The sequence below is a fragment of the Haematobia irritans genome, chromosome 1 (assembly GCF_050003625.1).
Source record: "Haematobia irritans isolate KBUSLIRL chromosome 1, ASM5000362v1, whole genome shotgun sequence".
Lineage (NCBI taxonomy): Eukaryota > Metazoa > Arthropoda > Insecta > Diptera > Muscidae > Haematobia > Haematobia irritans.
In genome coordinates, this window is record NC_134397.1 from 220,240,653 (window position 1) to 220,267,003 (window position 26,351).

At 33.9% G+C, this 26,351-nt stretch overlaps 1 protein-coding gene across 1 annotated transcript; it reads left to right on the plus strand.

The window, feature by feature from the left end:
• Positions 1-15,757: 15,757 nt before the first annotated feature.
• Positions 15,758-16,426, plus strand: LOC142234912 (uncharacterized). The gene has a single exon (XM_075306122.1). It carries the CDS (start codon positions 15,758-15,760, stop codon positions 16,424-16,426), a length of 669 nt encoding a protein of 222 aa, XP_075162237.1.
• The last annotated feature ends 9,925 nt before the right edge of the window (positions 16,427-26,351 follow it).

Consider the following 26,351-nt stretch of genomic DNA (forward strand, 5'->3'; position numbering starts at 1 on the left):
TGAACCGATTTCAATCAAATTTTGCACACTTAACTGCACTACAAATTGCGCCAAAACTCTGGCTTCTAGAACCATATTAGTCCACATCGGGCGAAAGATATATATGGGAGCTATATATAAATCTGAATCGATTTCAACCAAATTTGGCACGCATAGCTACAATGCTAAATCTACTCCCTGTGCAAAATTACAACCAAATTGGGCCAAAACTGTGGCTTCTGGGGCCATATAAGTCCATATCGGGCGAAAGATATATATGGGAGCTATATCTAAATCTGAACCGATTTCAATCAAATGTTGCACACTTAACTGCACTACTAATTGTACTCCTAGTGAAAAATTTCAAACAAATTGGGCCAAAACTCTGGCTTCTAGAACCATATTAGTCCATATCGGGCGAAAGATATATATGGGAACTATATCTAAATCTGAACCGATTTCAATCAAATTTGGCACACATGACTATATTACCTATTGTACTCCTAGTGCAAAATTTCAACCAAATTGGGCCAAAACTCTGGCTTCTGGGGCCATATAAGTCCATATCGGGCGAAAGATATATATGGGAGCTATATCTAAATCTGAACCGATTTCAATCAAATTTTGCATACATGACTATACGACTAAGTGTTATGTTTGTACAAAATTTCAAGCAAATCGGTACAAAACTCTGGCTGCTGGGTCCATATTAGTGCATATCGGGCGAAAGATATATATGGGAGCTATATCTAAATCTGAACCGATTTCTTCCAAAATCAATATGGTTCTATTCTGGCCCAAATTAGTAACATATGCCAAATTTGAAGGCGATTGGACTTAAATTGAGACCTAGACTTTGATCACAAAAATGTGTTCACAGACAGACGGACGGACGGACAGACGGACATGGTTATATCGACTCAGGGACCCACCCTGAGCATTATTGCCAAAGACACCATGTGCCTATCTCGTCTCCTTCTGGGTGTTACAAACATATGCACTAACTTATAATACCCTGTTCCACAGTGTGGCGCAGGGTATAAAAAAAAGAAACAAGTATATACAGCAGTAAGTTCGGCCGGGCCGAAACTTAAATACCCACCACCATGAATCAAATATTAGGCTTTCCTTTGAAATTTCAGGGGGTTTGAGCACAAACACCCAGAAAAAAGTGCCTTCGAAACTAAAGGAAAAAATTTTCATCAATATAGTTTATCCATTTTATTTCCATTAAGGTAAATTTTTGTGAAAAATAATAAAATTTACTCGTTTCAGTAAAAAAATCCTAAACTGTAAGCAGTTAGGAATAGTTCATTAACTAGAATAAGGCATGGAATTTTACTCATACTATTTTCTTCGCTGGGTATAAGAATTTACTACTGAAAAAGAAAATTTTATTCACCGATAACAAAGCATTCGTAAAAATAAACAAAAACCGAACTAAAATCAAGTTTCTTCAAAATTAGTAAAATTTCTTATAAAATGATAATTGCGACTTCCTTTATAATAGAAAGTTTTTCATACATACGAACAACACTTGGCATAGAAAAATATTTTAGTTCATTCGTACTAAGAAGTATGCAATCCTTTCAAAACTTAAGGAAGCACACTTGTTAGAATATAGGAAATTTTCCTAAATTTCTATTGTCTACCTGTAATCGATACCTGTCATCGTAATCAATGTGTTTGCGCGTGGGTGTAATCGATATATTTGCGCGTCGGTTGTTTTTTTAGTTGGAATCGCGTTGTTTTGGTATACGGAGAGATTGTTAAAAAATAATATGGTAAAATAATATAATAAATAACAAATAAAATATATAAAATATTTGTTATTTTAAATTAGTGAGAAAAATTTTCGTTTTTTTAAATAAATCTATCAATGTTCGTGATAGTGTATAAAGAAAGAAAACACCAGCAGAATAACAACCCTTTCATTTGTCTTCATTTTGGAATCTTCAATTATCAGGTAATATTCAGTGACGCTAACCTTTTGCAACAAAAATGTTTTATGATTTTTTATATTTGTAGGTATTGAAATTGTAAAAGGAGGACAAAATCGTTAGGCAGCAACTTATTAAAAGTGAAAAGTACAAGAAGAAGAAAAAGTGCGTTTTACAGTTGATAATATCACACGGAAATTGGAAATAGTGGAATAATAAACTAATATTTCAAAGAGATTCGAAGCTGTTGATTCTTAATAAATATATTCAATATATTAATAAACATGTCTTTTATTTTTTAGATAAAATTGCTTATAGAAATAAATAAAATTGTATTTAAAAACGAAGGTAAGCAGTTCTAATTATGAAGTAAAAGTTTTACCACAAATGTGTAAGATTTGTCGAAATGAATGAAAAAATCTCAATAAAATCATTCCATATATGAATTCAAATTAGTTAAATTTTTTCATTCTGTAGTATAGTGGTATATAAATATAGGAAAATGTTAACTAATATATGGAATGCATTATTCCTAATTTCTACGAAAATCACATCGTTCAAACAAATAAAAATGTCTTTGGCGCTATACGAAGTTCAACTTTCTTCACAATGAGTTCATTTTAACTTAAAGAAGGGGTCACTTTTTTCTGGGTGAATCAAGCAGAACAGTTCAACCAGTACATTTCCCGAAGATAAATTTAAAGATTTTACCTATGAAGACTATATCAGATTCTGGATTTATAAGACCAATTTTTGTTTGAGTTTTAGAGGAATCATTAACATCTCTTGTAAGTGTGCAAGAAAATTATAAAATAACGTCCTGGACCGATATAACCCATCTTCGAACTTGACCTGTCTGCAGACAAAAGACGAGTTTGTGCAAAATTTCAGCACGATTGCTTTATTATTGAAGACTGTAGCGTGATTACAACAGACAGACAGATGGACATGGTTATATCGTCTTAGAATTTCTCCCTGATCAAGAATCTATATACTATATATAGTCGGAAATCGATATTTCGTTGTGTTACAAACGGAATGACAAACTTATTATACCCCTGTCACCATTCTATGGTAGTGGGTATAAAAAATGAATATTCATCGCAACCACTTAAACCGAAGAAATCCACTTCTACATGCAGAAAATTTTACAATAGGCAAAAACCTATCATATGTTTAATGGGTTCATGTCATTAAATAATTCTACTTTTTATACCCGCCGCCCTACAACGGTAATGGGAGTATAATAAATTAGCCATTCCGTTTGTAACATATCGAAATATCTTTTTTTTTATTTTTGTCTTGCCAACAATTTTTTTGTTTCTGTTCAAAATGAAACAGATTCTTAAGAGGTTGTCCAATACTCATTCATGGGGACCTGTCTATGATGTGGTCCTACTAAGCTGTTCCAGGATGTAACAGGTTGGCTGATAAGTCCCCGGTCTAACAAAGAAAAACACATTTTTTTTGTCAAAATTCGTTTTTATTATTCAACATAGTTCCCTTCAAAAGCGATACAACGATTATAACGACCTTCCAATTTTTTGATACCATTTTGGTAGTACTCCTTCGGTTTTGCCTCAAAATAGGCCTCAGTTTCGGCGATCACCTCTTCATTGCAGCCAAATTTTTTCCCTGCGAGCATCCTTTTGAGGTCCGAGAACAAGAAAAAGTCGCTGGGGGCCAGATCTGGAGAATACGGTGGGTGGGGAAGCAATTCGAAGCCCAATTCATGAATTTTTGCCATCGTTCTCAAAGACTTGTGGCGCGGTGCGTTGTCTTGGTGGAACCACACTTTTTTCTTCTTCATATGGTGCCGTTTTGCCGTGATTTCGACCTTCAAACGCTCCAATAACGCCATATAATAGTCACTGTTGATGGTTTTTCCCTTCACAATCGATAAATAATCGATAAAAATTATTCCATGCGCATCCCAAAAAACAGAGGCCATTACTTTGCCAGCGGACTTTGAGTCTTTCCACGCTTCGGAGACGGTTCATCGGTCGCTGTCCACACAGCCGACTGTCGATTGGACTCAGGAGTGTAGTGATGGAGCCATGTTTCATCCATTGTCACATATCGATGGAAAAACTCAGGTGTATTACGAGTTAACAGCTGCAAACACCGCTCAGAATCATCAACACGTTGTTGTTTTTGGTCAAATGTGAGCTCGCGCGGCACCCATTTTGCACAGAGCTTCCGCATATCCAAATATTGATGAATGATATGACCAACACGTTCCTTTGATATCTTTAAGGCCTCTGCTATCTCGATCAACTTCATTTTACGGTCATTCAAAGTCATTTTGTGGATTTTTTTGATGTTTTCGTCGGTAACCACCTCTTTCGGGCGTCCACTGCGTTCACCGTCCTCCGTGCTCATTTCACCACGCTTGAATTTTGCATACCAATTAATTATTGTTGATTTCCCTGGGGCAGAGTCCGGAAACTCATTATCAAGCCAAGTTTTTGTTTCCACCGTATTTTTTCCCTTCAGAAAACAGTATTTTATCAAAAGACGAAATTCCTTTTTTCACATTTTTTTCACAATAACAAAAGTTGCTTCACAAAAAAAGCTGTATCTCACAAACTAATTGACTTACAGATGTTAAATTTTGACACGAATCATTTGAAGGTTGGTACTATATAAAAATAATATGCATTTAATACTAGCGACGCCATCTATGTGTCAGACCGGGGACTTATCAGCTAACCTGTTATATTCGTAATGAGTCTATGCTGTATCTTAAAGTGTAAAGTTACCCCGCCAATGGCAACCCCATGTTAAAGTGGCGGGACCATTGCATACGTTTTGTGTCTACTCCATACGCACCAACGACTAGCCCTAACCGGTTATTGGGTTGATATATTTTCTTTAGGATTTTTTATACCCTCCACCATAGGATGGGGGGTATATTAACTTTGTCATTCCGTTTGTAACACATCGAAATATTGCTCTAAGACCCCATAAAGTATATATTCTGGGTCGTGGTGAAATTCTGAGTCGATCTCAGCATGTCCGTCCGTCCGTCCGTCTGTTGAAATCACGCTAACTTCCGAAGGAAACAAGCTATCGACTTGAAACTTGGCACAAGTAGTTGTTATTGATGTAGGTCGGATGGTATTGCAAATGGGCCATATCGGTCTACTTTTACGTATAGCCCCCATATAAACGGACCCCCAAATTTGGCTTGCAGACCCTCTAAGAGAAGCAAATTTCATACGATCCGGCTGAAATTTGGTACGTGGTGTTAGAATATGGTCTCTAACAACCATGCAAAAATTGGTTCACATCGGTCCATAATTATATATAGCCCCCATATAAACCGATCCCTCGATTTGGCTTTCAGAGCCGCTAAGAGAAGCAAATTTCATCCGATCCGGCTGAAATTTGGTACATTGTGTTAGTATATAGTCTTTAACAACCATGCAAAAATTGGTCCACATCGGTCCATAATTATATATAGCTCCCATATAAACCGATCCCCAGATTTGGCTTGCGGAGCCTCTAAGAGAAGAAAATTTCATCCGATCCGGCTGAAATTTGGTACATGGTGTTAGTATATGGTCTCTAATGACCATGCAAAAATTCTCCACATCGGTGCATAATTATATATAGCTCCATATAAACCGATCCCCAGATTTGACCTGCGGAGCCCCTTGGAAGAGTAAAATTCATCGGATTCGGTTGAAATTTGGTACGTGATGTTAGTATATGCAGTGAAAAAAATATTGTCGTGAGGTCAAAGATTTCATGTCTTTAAAATACGAATGCAAATTTTGCTTAGCATATAAGACGCATTTCTCTAATATAAAGTTTTTTTCTTTGTCCAAAAGTCGATAATCTTTTCAATGAAGTCGTAATGTCCTTACAATTAAGTGATTTGACTTAAAAATGGGTATCATAACATGAAAGAAAAAATGTTTGGGCTAAGGTCAACTTGACTTTAATAATTCAGAAAAATTCTTTAAATTTAATGAATTTGTCTTTAAATTTGTTGCCTTTTTGCGTCTTGACTATAAAGCAAAAAATCGTTCAAATTTAGGACATGTTTTTCTAAACTTTATTTTAAAGATGTTTTTTACTTGAAACATAGCATAATTGCTACTGGATGTCGAGTCTTAATTTGGAAAATAAAGTTGTCCTGAACTCGTTTTTAAAGGACTTTGATAGCATATGATGAAAATAAGCTGAGAAAGCGAAAAATTAAAATTTGCTTCCTAGAAGCAAGTACACAAAACCCAAATTTAAAGAGAATTGTGTCTTAAAAGTATCCTTACTTGTATTCTCCGCTTCTTTGACTGGGAATCAATACGAAATTTTTTAAAGTAAAGACAAAATCTTTGGAACCGGGCATGTTTTTCTTTTCAGTGTGGTATCCAACAACCATGCATGAATTGGTTCATATCAGTCCATAATTATATATAGCCCCCACATAAACCGATCCCCCGATTTGGCCTCCGGAACCTCTTGGAGTAGCAAAATTCATCCGATCTGGTTGAAATTTGGTACGTGATGGTAGTATATGATATTTAACAACCATGCCAAAAGTGGTCCATATCAGTCCATAATCATATATAGCCCCCATATAAACCGATCCCAAGATTTGGTTTTGGAGCCTCTTGGTATATTGTGCTAGTATGTGGTCGTTAGCAACCATGCCTAACTAGGTCCATATCGGTCTATAGTTATATATAGCCTTCAGATAAATCGATCCCCAATCACACAAAAATTGGTCCATATCAAGTTCATAATTGTATATAGCGACCCCCATATTTCAATTCTGGCTCCCTACGTACCGTGCAAAAGTCCATATCGATTCGTAATTATTTGTAGACTTACATACCTTTTTGTCTAATATATACCACGTATGGACTAACTCACAATTTAGAAAACGATTTAAGATACAACAACCCAAGTAATTCCATTGTGTATAACAGTCTTTCGTAGAAGTTTCTACGAAATCCATGGTGGAGGGTACATAAGATTCGGCCTGGCCGAACATACGGCCGTTTATACTTGTTTTGTTATGCTTTCATATCAACACCAAGACAATATACATATTTCGATCCAATTACTTTTATTTAAGTGTATGCACTACACCAAAAAACACTTTTCCTTTTGAAACAAATACATTTTTTGGAGATAGAGTTTTTACATATGCTCCATATTTGAGTTGCCTGAAATAATATTTTGTTTATTTTGAGGATTCAGTTCAGTTCTGTTTTTTTTTTTTTGTTTCTACTCAAACATTTTACACTTCGAAAGGACTTTGATATATGTCCTTTGAAAATTGGATGTGCTTTTCACAGTCTCTATGGTTGATGACCGTGTCGATTCATATGTTTGTAAGGATTAAACAATTTAGAGAGTATTAAGTACTAGTCATGCATTTGGTTTGTAAATGAGATGGTTTTTTTTTCAAAATAGTTCTTAAAGTGTTTTTTGTAACTTGAAAGATTAAAAACTTCATTCAAACAAATATGACAATAGCGCATTTATTTAGTTGTCTAATGCCCATGAGAATTTTCCCAGATAGTAAGAATAAAATTTAAAGCTTTTATGTTTGATATGGTAGAGTTAAAAGCATTTTCATGTAGTATCACAAATATGTAACGTTTTGCGCACATTTAGTTTAAAAAGGAGATTTTTCATGATCACGTATTAAGATAATTTTGGATTTTGTTTTGAGGTGATCACGAATAGGGTTACAAACATCGATAAATTACATGTTGCAATTAGAAAACTATTTTAGTTATAATTTTCGAAAATAAATCTATATTTTCTTTCATGGTGGATTCACTTTTTTGGGTGTGATATTTTTTTATATTATATAAATCTATGAAAAAATTAAACTCGTTTTCCTCTAAGACGCATATTTAATAACATACGAGTATGTATGGGTATGTGGGATTGGGATTTTTTAAGAAGTTTTATAAGATTTTAACTAAGTTATACTTTAGGGCGCATATGTAACGTTATATTTTCGTATACATTTTTAGAAACGTTAATATTGATAAATGCATATTTCGCAACAATTTAAATTTTTGAGGTTGATTTTTGCTACTTTTTGTTTTTTTATTATCGAAATTTGCATATTGCCCATAAAATACATAAGGCGCCATCTATGTAATATTTGGGAAATTAACAACAATATAGTTGCCACCTGTAAAAGTAGTAGTAGTTTCAAAGATGTTACATTACGTTCACATTGTAGCCAAACGCCAAAACATTGACGGAGTTTATATGCATCAGCGACATCTAGTTTGACTATAGTGTAAACGCGATAACGTTTTAGCACAGTCCACAACCGCAGTCAATCTAGCATTAATACTACTAGTCGACACTTGATGTCACTGCCGACTCTAAGGTAGTAGTAACAACTATATACGGCCGTAAGTTCGGCCAGGCCGAATCTTATGTACCCTCCACCATGGATTGCGTAGAAACTTCTACGAAAGACTGTCATCCACATTAATTGTGTTGTGGTATCTTAAAACTTCTTAACATCGTTTTCCAAATTGTGAGTTAGTCCATACGTGGTATATATTAGACCAAAAAGCTATGTATAGGTAAGTCTACAAATAATTTCGAATCGATGTGGACTTTTGCACGGTAGAGAGCCAGAATTGAAATATGGGGGTCGCATATACGTGGGCTATATACAGTTATGAACTTGATATAGGCCAATTTTTGTGTGATTGGGGATCGATTTATCTGAGGGCTATATATAACTATAGACCGATATGGACCTAGTTAGGCATGGTTGTTAACGGCCATATACTAGCACAATGTACCAAATTTCAACTGACTCGGATGAAATTTGCTCCTCCAAGTGGCTCCAAAACCAAATCTCGGGATCGGTTTATATGGGGGCTATATATGATTATGGACTGATATGGACCACTTTTGGCATGGTTGTTAAATATCATATACTAACATCATGTACCAAAATTTCCGGCTCCGGAGGTCAAATCTGGGGATCGGTTTATATGGAGGCTATATATAATTATTTACCGATGTGAACCAATTTTTGCATGGTTCTTAGAGACCATATACTAACACCATGTACCAAATTTCAGCCGGATCGGATGAAATTTTCTTCTCTTACACACAAAAAAAAATTTTTCTGATTCAATCACCAAATTAATTGATCCAATTAAGTTTTTAATTGAAATGTCTTCAATCACGAAAATGATAGTATCAATCATAGTTTTAATTGGGCATAAAAAAAATTCTTGATTAAAAAATTAATTGATTTTCAAATTAATTTCAATTAATTTTTTAATTGATTCAATTAAAAATTTAATTGATGTTGATTGCAAAACTCAATTAATTTATTAATTAAAAAAGGTAACTATTTTTAATTACTTTCTGAATTAGCTTAGAGTTTTTATTTTGATTAACAAATTGTTGTTTGAAATACATTTTTAATTAAAAATTAAAAAAAATCAGCACTTTGATTAAAAAGTTAATTGTATCAATTAATTTTTTAATTAAAAATTTAAAAATTTTCAATCATTGACTTAATTAACTTAATGCTTCTATCATGATTAAAAAGTTAATTGTATCAATTAATTTATTAATTGAAAAAATTTTCAACTTCAATTAACTTTTTAATTGGAAATATTTTGGTGATATTTTTTTCTGTGTAGAGGCAAAGCCAAATCTGGGGATCGGTTTATATGGGGGCTATATATAATTATGGACCGATGTGGACCAATTTTTGCATGGTTGTTAGAGACCATATACCAACACCATGGACCAAATTTCAGCCGGATCGGATGAAATTTGCTTCTCTTAGAGGCTCGGCAAGCCAAATCGGGGGATCGGTTTATATGGGGCTATATATAATTATTGACCGATGTGGACCAATTTTTGCATGGTTGTTAAAGACCATATACCAACATCATGTACCAAATTTGAGCCGGATCGGATGAAATTTGCTTCTCTTAGAGGATCGGGAAGCCAAATTTGGGGGTCCGTTTATATGGGGGCTATACGTAAAAGTGGACCGATATGGCCCATTTGCAATACCGTCCGACCTACATCAATAACAACTACTTGTGCCAAGTTTCAAGTCAATAGCTTGTTTCGTTCGGAAGTTAGCGTGATTTCAACAGACGGACGGACGGACATGCTCAGATCGACTCAGAATTTCACCACGACCCAGAATTATATACTTTATGGGGTCTTAGAGCAGTATTTCGATGTGTTACAAACGGAATGACAAAGTTAATATACCTCCATCCTATGGTGGAGGATATAAAAACAATTCTGTCTTAAAAGTATCCTTACTTCAATTCTCCGTTTCTTTGGCTCAGAATCAATACCAAATTCATTAGTGTAAAGCCAAAATCTTTGCAACCGGGCATGCTTTTTTTTCAGTGTATATACGTTTCTAGTCCAAATGCTCTGTTTGTAGCCTATTGTATGCCCCTGAATAAAGACGAGCAAAGATTTCTTTTTTTAAATTTTGACAATTCGATGTGCTTCATTTTTATGAGTACACTGAAAAAAATATTGTCGTGAGGTCAAAGATTTCATGTCTTTAAACTACGAATGCAAATTTTGCTTAGCATAGAAGACGCATTTCTCTAATATGAAGTTTTTTTTTTCCTTGTCCAAAAGTCGATAAACTTTTCAATGAAGTCGTATTGTCCTTATAATTAAGTGATTTGACTTCAAAATGGGTATCATAACATGAAAGAAAAAAATGTTTGGGCTAAGGTCAGCTTTAATTTAGTGAAATTGTCTTTAAATTTGTTGTGTTTTTGTATCTTGACTGCAAAGCAAAAAATGATTCAAATATAGGACATGTTTTTCAAAACTTTATTTTAAAGAGGTTTATTACTTGAAACATAGCATAGTTTCTACTGGACGTCGAGTCTTAATTTGGAGAATAAAGTTGTCGTTAACTCGTTTTTAAAGGACTTTGATAGCATATGAAGGAAAAATGCTGAAAAAGCGAAAAATTTAAATTTGCTTCCTAGAAGCAAGTACACAAAATCCAAATTTAAAAGAGAATTGTGTCTTAAAAGTATCTTCACTTGTATTCTCCGCTTCTTTGGCTCGAAATCAATACCAAAATTTTTAAAGTAAAAACAAAATCGTTGGGACCGGACATGTTTTTTTTTCAGTGTATTAATGTAAAAATAAAAAGAATTTCATGTAAAAGGCAAATTTTTCTTAAAGTAAAGAAACACATTTTTGATTCAAATTCTTAAATTAACTGAAATATTGAATTTTAAGATTTAAAAGAAAAACGCTTCAAATATGGGTTATGACCTATTTTGAGAATTTAACATCTTTGCTTTAACGTTTGTTTTATTTTAAAATAAGAAAACATTCTTTACTAGAATTTTTGTTTGTGCGTGAGTAGTTTTATAAATATTCCGCGAAAAGAAAATTAAATTTTTTTAAATGAGATCTGTATGCTATTTTTAATTTTATTGATCGTATATTAGATTTAAAGCCAGTCGCTAAAAAATGTCTTTATTTTTTAAGGAGCGGCATCTTTGGCTCGGAATCAATTTCAAAATCCTTAAGGGAAGATCAAAATCTTTGGATCTAAGTAAACTTTTTTTGAGTACATCTATGAAAAATCCCCAATACTGGCAAAACTGATCCAGAACATATCATCAATGCACATCGCGTAGGTGTTGCCAGATAAAATTTTGATAAAGTGACATTTCTTACATTCACAATAGCAATTTATTGTGAATAATTTGTTGAATAACATGAAATTAAAAGTGGTAAAGTGTCATAAATAATCATAGCAATAAATATTTATTACTACACTGAAAGAAGGGATTTCTGAGGATCGAAATTTCAGATAAGCAAAGATTTCTTTTGACGCTAAAAAATTTTATTTAAAAATACATAACATAATTTACAGACAATCGTTGAATCATTTATAATAAATTCGAGTTTATCTGCTTTTCAAGAAAATGCTTTATACACTTAAAAAACAGTGAACCCACCAGGAAGAAAACATTTGGCTAATTTTAGAAAATTCTTAAGATTTTTAGAAAATTTTAACTAAACAGTATTACAAACGTTGGCATCACACCGATATCACAAAAATAAGTAAATATTTTTCGATAAATTCAAGAAAATTTATTAGACGTAATTAATTTGTTTCACTTGTTAAAGAAAATTTTGTAGTTTGAAAGAAAAAATTGGAGTTCAGAATTGCAAGAATGTCTTTAGTGACATACGAAGTTCATGATGGACGCATTTTTAGTAAAATTTACAAAAGTTAAAGAAATAATGAACTATTTTGTGAGAAATACGAATTTAGTAAAAATTTTTACTTCATTTGTGTATAATTTTTTCCCGTTTTTTAGTTCATTTAACTAACGTACGCAAATAATTATTAGATTAAAGGAAACTTTCTCCATATATAATAATTCCATGAAGTAAAATAAAGTTAAATTGGCTTTAGTGATATAGAGAGTTCACTTTTTTTTGAGTGTAAAATTTCGTTCCTGAAGAAAGTATTTTTTCTTTGGGTGTATATGAACACTTCATACAATTAAAGATTTCACTTGTTTTCTGTGATTGTTTTTAAACAGCTGATATCAGTGTTGCACATTTTGTGAATATGTATTGGATAGACGAGTGCTCTGTTTTCTTTTAGTCTTTCACGGCTCAGGGTATTCAGTACTAAAAGAAAACTAGCGTAATATTTGACATTAATGGCATTTTCTTTTCTTGTAAAAAAATCGCACTTTTTTGTATTTTTCCCGGAATATGACCTTTTTCGGTTCTTTTCTAATAAAAACATGTAAAAGTGCGGAAAGGCTATGGATTCTGTTGTGAAAATAGTGCCGCGCATAGAGGCAAATTACGGGCATTTTCAGCACAGCCGGCAAACTAGAGTCCTGCGATTGCTCTCTTTGCTCCTTTGAATAAATGAATTGAAGCGAAATATTGATTATTCTCCGACTGATACTTATAACTCCTTTGGTACATTAAGATTTTGCAGAGATTCGTTTCGATTTCCGTATGCTACGAATGAGAGTATACATAATTTGATTTTAGGGGGAAGAGCAGTGGCCATGATAATATATCAGCCAAAGTTGTTACATGTTGTTGTGGTATTTTGGTACCATTTTTGGTTAGGATTTAAAAATGCCCCAGCAAAAAAAATTGGAAGTTGTTCCACAAACATTTCTTTTAAAGCCCTTCCCAGGATCCCCCATCGAGTTTCTTAAACTTCCGATGCAGTTCTTTTGGACAAGTCCACAAACCTTTCTTCTAAAGAGCATCGTGGGATCCCCCAATGATTTTTTTCCACTTCCGATGCAGTCCTTTTGGACAAGTGCACTAACATTTCCTCTAAAGCACATCTTGGGATCCCCCAATGATTTGTTTCTACTTCCGATGCAGTCCTTATAAAGAACGCAATCAGGGTATTTTAAGTGCGAATTTCGGACAATTAAATTTAAAAAAATAGAAAACTAATAAAAAAATAAAAAAAAAATAGAAAATTAATAAAATGGTAAAAAAATAATAATAATAATAAAAAATAAATTTCATCCCCGCTGGGATTTGAACCTGTGCCGTTTGACTTTTTCGCTTCCAAGGAAGTTCTTTTGAGAAGATTTTGCAAATTACGAGAATTTTTAGTTTTTTTTGTTGATTTGTAATAAAAAAAAAATAAATTTATACGAAAATATATGTCGAAAATAAAAAATAAAAAGGGTGCATAACATAAAAAAATATTTTTTTGGAAAAATATTTGATAAAAAAATTGCCGCTGGCGAGATTTGAACCTGCGTTCCTTATTTTTTCGTTCATACTAATAAAGAACTTCTCGAGAAGCAATTAGAATGTTATTCCTTGGTGTCGTATTACGAACATATCACACACATTTGAATTGACCTTTCGACGCTTTATATTCAATGGCGTTTGTGGTTGAGTGTGCTAAGGCGTTCTGTTACGGTGCCAGCAAACACAGGTTCAACCCCTGGTCGGAGCGAAAAAGTTTTTCAAATTGTAAAAATTAGATAATAGGAAAATAATAGTGTAATAAAACATATGGTTGAAAAAAAAAAGTGAAATTGGTTGAAAAAAAATTTTTTTTTTGCTTTTTAAATTTCTTCATTCAAATTAACTTCCAGGGCACAACTTCTAAAGTAATGCAAAGGATCCAAAAAGGGAGTACTTCCGTCCTATGACAATCCCGTGTAAAATTCATTGGAGATGATCCAAGTTTGCACTACTTCCGGATCACAGATTGGGGATCCAAACTACTTTTTTGGAAGCTCTTTTTTTGCTGGTCCACAAAATTATTCCAATCCCGAAGGTGAAAACCTCATCCAGTGTTGAGAAATTTCGGCCTATTTCAGTATTGCCAATTATAAATAATATCTTTGAGAGATTAATATACGATAACATTTTTGAGTATCTCATTGAGAAGAAGATTCTTTACAATTACCAGTTTGGGTTCCGAAGAGGATGCGGTACGGAAGAAGCCGTACTAAATGATCAGATTTTTATATGTAAAAGTTTGGATGAGGGAAATTGTGGGGTAGGTGGCGTATTTTATGACCTTAGTAAGGCATTTGATCTTATTGATCATGATATATTGTTAGCTAAACTGGAGTGTTATGGTGTTCGAGGTAGGGAACTTCTATTGTTAAAAAGTTATTTGGAAAATAGGACGCAGTTTGTGCAAATTGATAATGAAAAGAGTGACACTGCATTATTGAGTTATGGTGTTCCCCAGGGCAGTGTATTAGGTCCATTACTGTTTCTCTTATACATAAACGATTTAGGAAGTTTCGAGTTAACCGGTAGATTGTTTATATATGCCGACGATATTTGTCTTTTATATCGCTATAAATTTGAAGGTGCGGTTATGCCCTATATCGAACGTGACTCGTCATTGATCTTGGAATATGCTCGTATTAATAAATTATTTGTAAACCCGCTTAAGACTAAGTTGATACGCTTTAAACCACGCACATGATTTCTCAACGAGTTTAGCATATATGTCGAGGGGAAGGAAATAATGGAAGTAGATTCCTTAAGGTATTTAGGACTACATTTGCAGAGTAATCTTGGTTGGGATCAGCATATTAGATATGTGAAATCTAGAATAGCACCTGCTGTTGGTGTTTTATACAAATTTAGAAAAAAGTTTGATCAAAGGATGAAACTTCTTTTATACCAGGCGTTGATTCAAAGTCATTGCAATTATTTGAGCATAGTACATGCAAGTTGCAAAAGTTCAGATCTTAAAGGGCTTCAAATATTGCAGAAGAAAGCGCTGAAAGCGGTAGGTAACTTATCAATGAGATATCCGACATTGAAACTGTATCGGGATATTTTCCCAAATATGCTTCCCATATATGGAAGTTATTGTCTTCAATTGTATCTTTATATATTTAAAAGCTTACACTCCATTGGTCACCATACTATTACATTTGTTAGGAACCATAATCCATTCAATACTCGTGGTGCTAATGAGTTGAGAATTCCGTTCTGTAGAACAGAAACGACAAAGCAACGAATTGAATACGCGGGCTCAATAAATTTTAACAGTTTGCCCAATGAGATAAAATCATTAACATGTTTCTCTCTTTTCAAATCAAGGGTGAAAACATTTCTTTATAACTCTATTGATGAACTCCTCGTTTAACGTAGAACATGTAATGAAGATCATTTAATAGCATTGTATTTATTCTTATAATGTTGTATTAAATTTATTATTTTTTTCTGTTTTTTTCGTTATTATATTTTGTTGAGTTGAATTTTATAACGTTTTACGTTCAAATAAAGGAATGCCAATGGGATCTCCAATATCGCCAATCGTCGCTGACATAATAATGGAAGAATTGTTAAGTACAACAATACAACAAATGCCTTCGAAACCAAAAATTCTGACAAAATACGTCGATGACATCTTTGCAATTGTCAAAACAAGGGAAGTTGATACCACAATAAAAATCCTCAATGAGTATAACCCAAAAATACAATTCACAATGGAAAAAGAAAACGACAACAAACTTCCCTATTTGGACTCCATAGTACATCGGATAGGAAATGTACTAAAACTTGACTGGTATAAAAAACCCCCAGCATCGGGTAGATTGATAAATTTCTATTCAAAACACCCAAGAAAGACAATTATTAATATAGCCACGAATTTCATTCGAAGAGTTTTAAATGTAAGTGATGAGGATTTCTACGAGAAAAACATCAAACGCATAGGAGACATTTTACATAAAAATGAGTTTCCAACTCGCACTATACAACAATTAGTTAAATATGTAAAGGAGGACAAACTAACTCGATTGGAGGATCCGAAAAAGTATATTTCAGACTCATATATACCAGGCTTCACGGAAAGCCTGGAGAATTCAAATATATTTGACAAAGAAAAATTCCAGTTAGCTGAGAAGACACATCGCACAGTTAATGAACTTTATATTAGGACGAAATCTAAGTTAAAAACAGAAGAAAAGTCGGATGTGGTTTATAAGATTAAAGGGTGATACGGTCAAAATTTGGTCAATATAAACTTGACGTATTTCTTTCAATTTTGCATTTAAAAAACCTGAACACCCCTCATTTTGAAGGTGTGTGTATGTAGAATGTTGCTCCTAATTTGATTTTGAAATTCACTCTTCAGTTGTCAAAATGACGTCCAAGCAAGAAGAGTAGCGTATCAAAATTTTGCTCGCCCATCGCGAAAATCCGAGCTACTCGCACGCAAAGCTGGCAAAATCGCTAAAAGTTGCCAAATCAACCGTTACAAATATAACTAAAGTGTTTGGGGAACGTTTGTCGATAGCCAGGAAGTCTGGATCGGGGGGAAATCGAAAACCGGAAGCCGCTGAGACGACAAAGAGAGTTGCCGGTAGTTTCATGCGAAACCCTAACTTCTCTCTCCCCCAGATGCCGCAAATAAGCTGGGTGTATCGTCTACAACCGTGCATCGAGCCAAAAAACGAGCCGGACTATCGTCTTACAAGAAGGTAGTGACTCCAAATCGCGATGATAAACAAAATACGACGGCCAAAGCGCGATCCCGGAGGCTGTACACGACGATGCTGACGAAGTTTGACGGCGTGGTAATGGACGACGAAACCTACGTCAAAGCCGACTACAAGCAGCTTCCGGGACAGGAGTTTTATACGGCAAAAGGAAGGGGAAAGGTAGCAGATATTTTCAAGCACATAAAACTGTCAAAGTTCGCAAAGAAATATCTGGTTTGGCAAGCCATCTGTACCTGTGGCTTGAAAAGCAGCATTTTCATAGCTTCCTGGACTGTCAACCAATGCAAATTTTTTCAAATGCAAACGTTTTTAAGAAATCAGATAAATTTTTCACTTTGTTCAAAGGTGAAGCCATATATCCTTTTCGTGTTATTTTAACTGATAAAACGATTTTCGAAAACTTCAATTAATATTTTCCAAGAAGTCAAGAATTTTACTTCCAAACCGCCAACTTACTTACCGTCAGAAGAAAAAAACTGGCATTGAAGATATTGAGTACTCTTTTACTAGTAACGAGTACTCAAAAAATTAGTCAGTAACGAGTACTTGTAATCAAATACTCGTTACTTTCCCAACACTAATACAGATGGATGCTCACACATATACAGAGATATCGTTATAAAAAGCAGAGATCGTCAACGAAAGTTAGTCAGTAAGGTGTCATAAAACAGTAAAGTGCAATTCACTTTTGTTTTATTTAATGTAATTATTACACACTTAAATGTTTGTAATGTTAAAATAAAAATGTGATATTTTTGTTATATATTTGTTTAGTACCTGGCCCTGATGAAGATTGACGATGTCAAATCGAAATATTGGCTTCAATAAAGTAAAACTCAAATAAAAAACATCTGGAATTTTTTCATTAATGACCTTGAGCTGGACAAAAACCAAAAATATAAAAAAAAATCTTTTCTGCCCGTTGAAATGATGAATTTTTATAGGTGGCTGGCAACATTTTGAAAATGCGCATTGAAGTACAGACAAAATGAAGGCAAATCAGTTCTTTCAGAAAAGAAAACATCATAAGTCAATCTCTTTATACAGTGTACTATAAGAAAAGAGGACTTATCTGTGGTGCAATGGTTAGCATGCCCGCCTTGCATACACAAGGTCGTGGGTTCGATTCCTGCTACGACCGAACACCAAAAAGTTTTTCAGCGGTGGATTATCCCACCTCAGTAATGCTGGTGACATTTCTGAGGGTTTCAAAGCTTCTCTAAGTGGTTTCACTGGAATGTGGAACGCCGTTCGGACTCGGCTATAAAAAGTAGGTCCCTTGTCATTGAGTTTAACATGGAATCGGGCAGCAATCAGTGATAAGAGAGAAGTTCACCACTGTGGTATCACAATGGACTGAATAGTCTAAGTGAGCCTGATACATCGGGCTGCCACACAACCTAACCTAACCTAACCTATCTGTTATATGCCCATATATTCGAATTTTATCCATTAGAAATCAAAAGAGTTCTCCCAAGAAATTTTTACGAATCTAAACTATGCTCAATTGACTTTGATTGGCAATGTCCAGAAATCAGACGCGCTCTGTTAAAATTGATTTGAGTGAAATTCATTACAATCCGCCATGTTACAATTCTTATAAAAACTTCTATTTCCATTCGATTTGCATTAAATTAGGTGCATACCTCTTTTTCTGTTTGATTTGTAGAAATGCAGTAATACCAGCAAATTGTTCTTCAAATCATCATCGAACATTCAACATGAATGGGAATTGCAATATTTTGACCTGTTTTCCCACAATATAAAATGACCCCAATTCGAAGTGGACAAAAGTGGATTACTGGTCTATAGTAGGCCATTGTATTACTTCACTTAAGAGTTAATTTTAGACTAGACGTGTTCCAGGTAAATGGCAAACTACAACGACTTGTTCTTTCTACCATAATGCCCAGAAACATTTCACACTACAAACATAATTCAAGTGCAGATGGCAAAGAGCATTGCCAAGTTAGCCAGTCAATGGTCACATTGGTAGATGATTAAATGGGTCATTGACTGACAGACTGACTGGTTGGCGGCTGGTGGTTAAGTTCAAACAGTCATACAAAAGAAAGACTTTAAATGTGAAAAATTACCAGGCCAGGCGTTATGGACATAAATTATTTGGCCAGAAAAAAAAAACAAAACACCTAGTTAAACAAATCATGAAATACAATTTACAAAATTTAATTTGAAACTTTTTTTTGGGAGAAATTAATTTGTTTTGTCTTTTTGTTGACGGTCAGGTCGTAAACGAAAGTTAAAGAGTTTGTGTTTTCTATCTATGACTTAAAAGGCTGCCATATGTAGTTTGGACACTAGACTTACTCAATGGAGACCATTAATAAACTCCATTTCCACCTCCTCCATTCGCAGCCAGCATCCGAAACCCATGGTAGTTTTCAACCAAATATCCCAAAGATCTTTTTCCCCATATAGTTAGATGTGGTTGGGCTATGTAAAATTTGCCAAAAGACCACATTTTACTTTCATTGCCAGTTGCCTGTAATGTTAGATGAGTGCACAAAAATGGTCATATGCATTAGCTGCCAACTCCAGTCAAACCAGATCTATGACTTTGATCTTGACATTGTATTTGGATGTGGCTATTCAAGCTGAAATATAACGAAACGAGTAGGAAAGTAATTATAACTTTTACGCAGGACCTCCTCCAGATAGTCTTCCGGAACGGTTAATTTGGAAAGTTCACTATGGTCGATACGAATATTTTTGACTTTTAAAAATGTTGTAGATCAATGTTGAAGTCGAGAAGACTTAAATTCCTGTAAATATTAGTAAAAAATATTTTGAAAGTTATTCTAAAGGCACAACTTTAAAAGCACACACAAACATTTTTTTTCTGATTCAATCACGAAATTAATTGATCCAATTAATTTTTTAATTGAAATGTCTTCAATCACAGAAATGATAATATCAATTAAAAAATTAATTGACAGTCAATTAAAAAATTAATTAATGCAATTAAAAAATTAATTGATACTATTAATTTGTATGATAGATTTTTGTTACAATTAAAAAATTTGTTGTATCAATTAAATTTTTAATTGAATATTTTTTTAACTCAATTAAGATTTTAATTGAAAATTTTTTCATAATTTTTTTTTCTGTGCACTTCCAAAAATGCCCTCCCAAGGATGTTCTTTATTTTAATTATACAGGAAGTTCTTTTAAATCGATTTTTTGTAACTCGCTTTTGTAATATTTCTAATGGTTAATTTTAACTTTTTTTTGTTTCAAATAGGTTAAAACAGAGTAAGAGTTTATAAGATGATACAAATTATTTAAATTTTGTGGAAAAAATGCTAAAGCCATTCTAGAAAAATTGCAAATTTTTGAAAATATTTGAGGTTAAACGTTTCAGAAAAACGTTAGAATGGATTAAAAATTAAAAAAAAAAAATAATAACAATTAATTATTTGGCAAAATATCGCATACTTTTTTTTATTCACATCGAAAACACTGAATTTGGATTACACTTTAAGAAGTGATGCAAATTCAGTGCAACGGATGTTGAAATGGTGGACATACGTCCTAAGATAAGCCCATGTTAAATTTATCTCTTAGGCGCCAATTTTGCCCCACTTCCGGATCCAAAACGATCATTTTCACTACTTTTGTGGAGATGCTATTTTTGCTGGGAAATTTTACGCTAAGTGTCCCAACGTTTTCTGGCAAAAAAAAAAAAAAAAACAAAACAATGGAAGTTGTTCCAAAAACATTTTTTCCACTTCCGATGCAAATGCTTTTGGACAATTCTAAGAAAGTACAGAATTAGGCCGTTTTAAGTGAAAATTTAAGTTTGGGACAATAAAATAAAAAGGTAAAAAATAATGTACAAAAATAAAGAAAATTCATCCCCGCTGGGATTTGAACCTATCCCGTTTGGAAGTTTTTTTGAGAAGGTTTTGCAAATTACGATAATTATTAATTTTGTTGATTTTTTTAATTTATATACCGAAAAAACAACAAAATAATAACAATGTATAACATACTCGTAAAAAAAAAACAAGTATATACGGCCGTAAGTTCGGCCAGGCCGAATCTTATATACCCTCCACCATGGATTGCATAGAAACTTGTACTAAAAACTGTCATTCACAATAGAATGACTTGGGTTGCGGTAACACTTGCCGATGGCAAGGTAAAACTTCTTAACACCGCCCTCTCAATTGTAAGTGAGTCCACACGGGTAATATATGAAACAAAAAAAGGCCGATTAAATACGTATATAATTCAGTTTGGCAAAATTTCTATAGCAATAAAATCTTGACAAAATTTTCTTTGAAATAAAATGTTGACAAAATTTTTTATAAAAATAAAATCTTGACAAAATTTTCTATAGTAATAAAATTTTAATTTTTTGCATGGTTGTTACTGGCCATATACAAGCGCAATGTACCAAATTTCACCACCTACCACATTTCAACCGGATCGGATGAATTTTGCTCTTTCAAGAGCTCCGGAGGTCAAATCTGAGGATCGATTTATATGGAGGCTATATATAATTGTGTACCGATGTGAACCAATTCCTGCATGGTTGTTAGAGATCCTATACTAACACCACGTACCAAATTTCAACCGAATCGAATGAATTTTCCTCATCCATGAGGCTCCGGAGGTCAAATCTGGGGATCGGTTTATATGGGGGCTATATATAATTATGGACCGATGTGGACCAATTTTTGCGTGTTTGTTAGAGACCATATACTAACACCATGATCGGATGAAATTTGTTTCTCTTAGAGGCTCCGCAAACCAAATCTGGGGATCGGTTTATATGGTGGCTATATATAATTATTAACCGATGTGGACCAATTTTTGCATAGTTGTTAGAGATCATATACTAACACCATGTTCCAAATTTCAACCGGATCGGATGAAATTTTCTTCTCTTAAAGGCTCCGCAAGCCAAATCGAGGGATCGGTTTATATGGGGGCTATATATAATTATGGACCGATGCGGACCAATTTTTGCATGATTGTTAGAGACCATATTCTAACATCATGTACCAAATTTCAGCCGGATCGGATGAAATTTGCTTCTCTTAGAGGGCCTGCAAGCCAAATTTGGGGGTCCGTTTATATTGGGGCTATACGTAAAAGTGGACCGATATGGCCCGTTTACAATATCATCCGACCTACATCAATAACAACTACTTGTGTCAAGTTTCAAGTCGATAGCTTGTTTCGTTCGGAAGTTTGCGTGATTTCAACAGACGGACGGACGGACGGACATACTCAGATTGACTCAGAATTTCACCACGATCCAGAATATATATGCTTTATGGGGTCTTAGAGCAATATTTCGATGTGTTGCAAACGGAATGTCAAAGTTAATATACCCCCATCCTACGGTGGTGGGTATAAAAATCGGGAGATCGGTCTACATTGCGGCTATACCAAAACATGGACCGATACGGACCATTTTCGACCTATATACCTATAGGTTTCCAATTTCAGGCAAATCGGATAGTAAATACAGTTTCTAGACGCCCAAGAAGTAAAATCGCGAGATCGGTATATATGGAGGCTATACCAAAACATGGACCGATACACCTCTTTAAGGTCCAAAAATACTTCCAGGTTTTCAATTTCAGGCAAATCGGATAGAAAATACAGTTTCTAGACGCCCAAGAAGTAAAATCGGGAGATCAGTCTATATGGGGGCTATACCAAAACATGGACCGATGGTCACTGTTTTCGGCACACCTTTTTATGGTTCTCAAGTACCTCTAGATTTTCAATTTCAGGCAAATTGGATAAAAACTACGGTTTTTATAAGCCCAAGACCCCAAATCGGGAAGTTGGTTTATATGGGGACTGTATCAAAACTTGGACCGATATAGTCCATCTTCGAACTTGACCTACCTGCAAATAGAAAACGAGCCTGTGCAAAATTTCAGGACGATAGCACCATTATTGAAGGATGTAGGGTGATTACAACAGACAGACGGACGGACAGACGGACGGACAGACGGACATGCTAATATCGTCTTAGAATTTCTCCCTGATCAAGAATATATATATACTTTATATAGTAGGAAATCGATATTTCGATGTGTTACACACGGAATGACAAACTTATTATACCCCCATCACCATTCTATGGTGGTGGTTATAACAAATCGAAAAAATTGGACTATTGCAAAACTCGAAATTTCCAAATTTTCAATATATTTGACTTTTTGATTCTCATTACAATCCTAAATGTAGGGTATTTAAAATTGAAATGCTCAAAAACGCATGCTTGTTGATCCTCCTTACAATCCTTAATGTAGCGTACTTCAAATGGACATTATCCAATACTCATTGATGTTCATATGCCAAAAATTAATTTCCCCGCAATTGGTTTTGAAAATTGATGTGAAACCAGAAATCAACGGATAATGTTAGTTTGTATGCAAATCAAAAGTTTCAGTTGTTTCAATAAAAAAATACATTTTCATCGCCACAAAATTTCATTTTTTTTACCTGAAGTTTTTTGGACAGTCTCTATACACAAAATGACGGTATTTTATCGATTACGACTAAGGAAAAGCTCTCGAAATGGTGCTTTTTTACCACATTGCTATTATTTAATAACAAAATTAAAGACAACCCAAATCCCCAAGAGGCATTTAAAAGTCTTTCCAATAGTTTGGACGAACGTACGTTCGTCTAATTACACCTGATTTTCTGTCTGGTTTTAATGGCTACTCCATGGTATTATATTGCAAATATATTTCCTTGTAATCTATAAATAATTACATGGACCAATTAAGGGGATTCCATAGTTTTTTGCTATAAGCAATTTATGAGTTTCTATTATGGGTTATGAGGCGATGTAATTCTATTGCAAAAGGATGTAATTTCGAAAGTTCATTTAGTTTTTGTGAAAGGACTCATTTCACTCCTTAAGCTGAAACATTGAAAATAAATAGTCAATAATAAAAGCTTCCATATTATGATTCCATGGAATTCACTTTACATTCGTGGAATATCATCTGTCTTCATATTTAATGGAAAAATATTCATCAATGTCGTCAGTTGTTAAGTTTTCTTTCTTTCACTCGCAACTTCCGAAATATTCACAAATACGTAATATCAACTAAATGCCAGATTTTTTTCTCATGCAACTGCATCATTACATCGGTGGTCATCATATCACATCACATTTTAGTTTTTAAGCGGACATTTAATTTTGTCTTAACATGCATGTTTTATGGTCATAAATATTTCAAAGATTTAAAACTACTCTTATATATGCGCATTTGTCAGTTCGTTCATCCATATGCGAATATGGAAAGTTTGGATGAATTAACACTAAACGCACAGTGAGATGTATTACACTCAAAAAAATTTTATTTGGAATTTCACATTACTTGGTATTAGTATTGATTCCAAAGCAAATACGAAGCTTTTTTACAAAAAAAAAAAAAATAATATTTGTAGAACGTAATACTAAAACCCAGCTACACTCCAAAAAAAGTTTACTTGGTTCCAAAGAGTTTGACCTTCCTTTAAGGATTTTGGTATTGATTCCGAGCCAAAGATGCGGGTTCTTTAAAATAAGGACATGTTTTGGCGACCTATCTGGCTTTAAATCTAGGATCTATAAAATTAAAATTAGGATACAGATCTCATTTATCGAATTTTCATGCTACTTTTCCGGTATAACAATAAAGCTATTCCCGTACAAACAAATGCCAGTTTAAAACAAGTAAGAAAGTCTAAAGTCGGGCGGGGCCGACTATATTATACCCTGCACCACTTTGTAGGTCCACATTTTCGATACTATATCAAATCTGTCAAATGTGTTATGTGATGTATATATAAGAGTGTATCTTCCCATATACATATGTTTAAATCTGACTCGATCTGGATAACAATTTTTTAGACGTCTACCAGGGGTGGAACACATTGTTAGTAAAAATAAGTATATACAGCAGTAAGTTCAATACTCACCACCTCTTAATTTTCCACAAATACCTCTAGAATTCCACTTTCAGACGAATTGGGTGTAAACTACGAATTCTAGAAGCCCAAGAAGTAAAATCGGGAGATCAGTCTATATAGGGGCTATACGCACTGAAAAAAAGCATACTCGGTTCCAAAGATTTTGTCTTTCCTTTAAAAAATTTGGTATTGATTCCGAGCCAAAGAAGCGGAGAATACAAGTAAGGATACTTTTAAGACACAATTCTCTTTTAAATTTAGGTTTTGTGTACTTGCTTCTAGGAAGCAAATTTTAATTTTTCGCTTTCTCAGTATTTTTTCTTCATATGCTATCAAAGTCCTTTAAAAACGAGTTAACGGCAACTTTATTTTCCAAATTAGGACTCGACTTCCAGTAGAAATTATGCTATGTTTGAAGTAAAAACTTCTTTAAAATAAAGTTTCGAAAAACATGTCCTATATTTGAACGATTTTTTGCTTTGTAGTCAAGATGCAAAAAGACAACAAATTTAAAGACAATTTCATTAAATTTAAAGAATTTTTCTGAATTATTAAAGTCAAGTTGACCTTAGCCTATAAATTTTTTCTTTCATGTTAAGATACCCATTTTTTAGTCAAATCACTTAATTATAAGGACAATACGACTTCATTGAAAAGTTTATCGACTTTTGGACAAGGAAAATAACTTTATTTTAGAGAAATGCATCTTCTATGCTAAGCAAAATTTGTATTCGTATTTTAAAGACATGAAATCTTTGACCTCACGACAATATTTTTTTCAGTGCGAAAACATGGACCGATAGGCACCATTTGCGACACACCTATTTGTGATATTAAAATACCTCCAGATTTTCAATTTCAAACAAATCGGCTAGAAAATATAGTCTCTAGACGCCCAAGAAGTAAAATCGGGAGATCGGTCCATATGGGGGAATACCAAAAAATGGACCAATACACCTCAATTTCGGCACACCTATTTGTGGTCCCAAAATACCTCTAGATTTCCAATTTCAGGCAAATCGGATAATAAATACAGTTTATAGAAGCCCAAGAATAAAAATCGGGATATCGGTCTATCTGGTGGCTATACCAAAACATGAACCGATACACCCCATTTTCGATATACCTCTTTATGGTCCTAAATTAACACTAGATTTGCAATTTCAGGCACATCGGATAGAAAATACAGTTTCTAGACGCCCAAGAAGCAAAATCGGGAGATCGGTCTATAAGGGGCCTAACCCAAAATATGGACCGATACGTACCATTTTCTACACACCTCTTTATGGTCCCAAAATACCTCCAGATTTCCAATTTCACGCAAATCGGATATTAGATACAGTTTTTAGAAGCCTAAGAAGCAAAATCGGGAGATCGGTCTATATGGACCGATACACCCCATTTTCGACACACCTCCTTAATGTCCAAAAATACTTCCAGATTTTCAATTTCAAGCTAATCGGAT

What these genes read in the sequence shown, in the direction of transcription:
- LOC142234912 (XM_075306122.1), top strand. Translation starts at nt 15,758, where the DNA reads ATGGAAGAATTGTTAAGTACAACAATACAACAAATGCCTTCGAAACCA.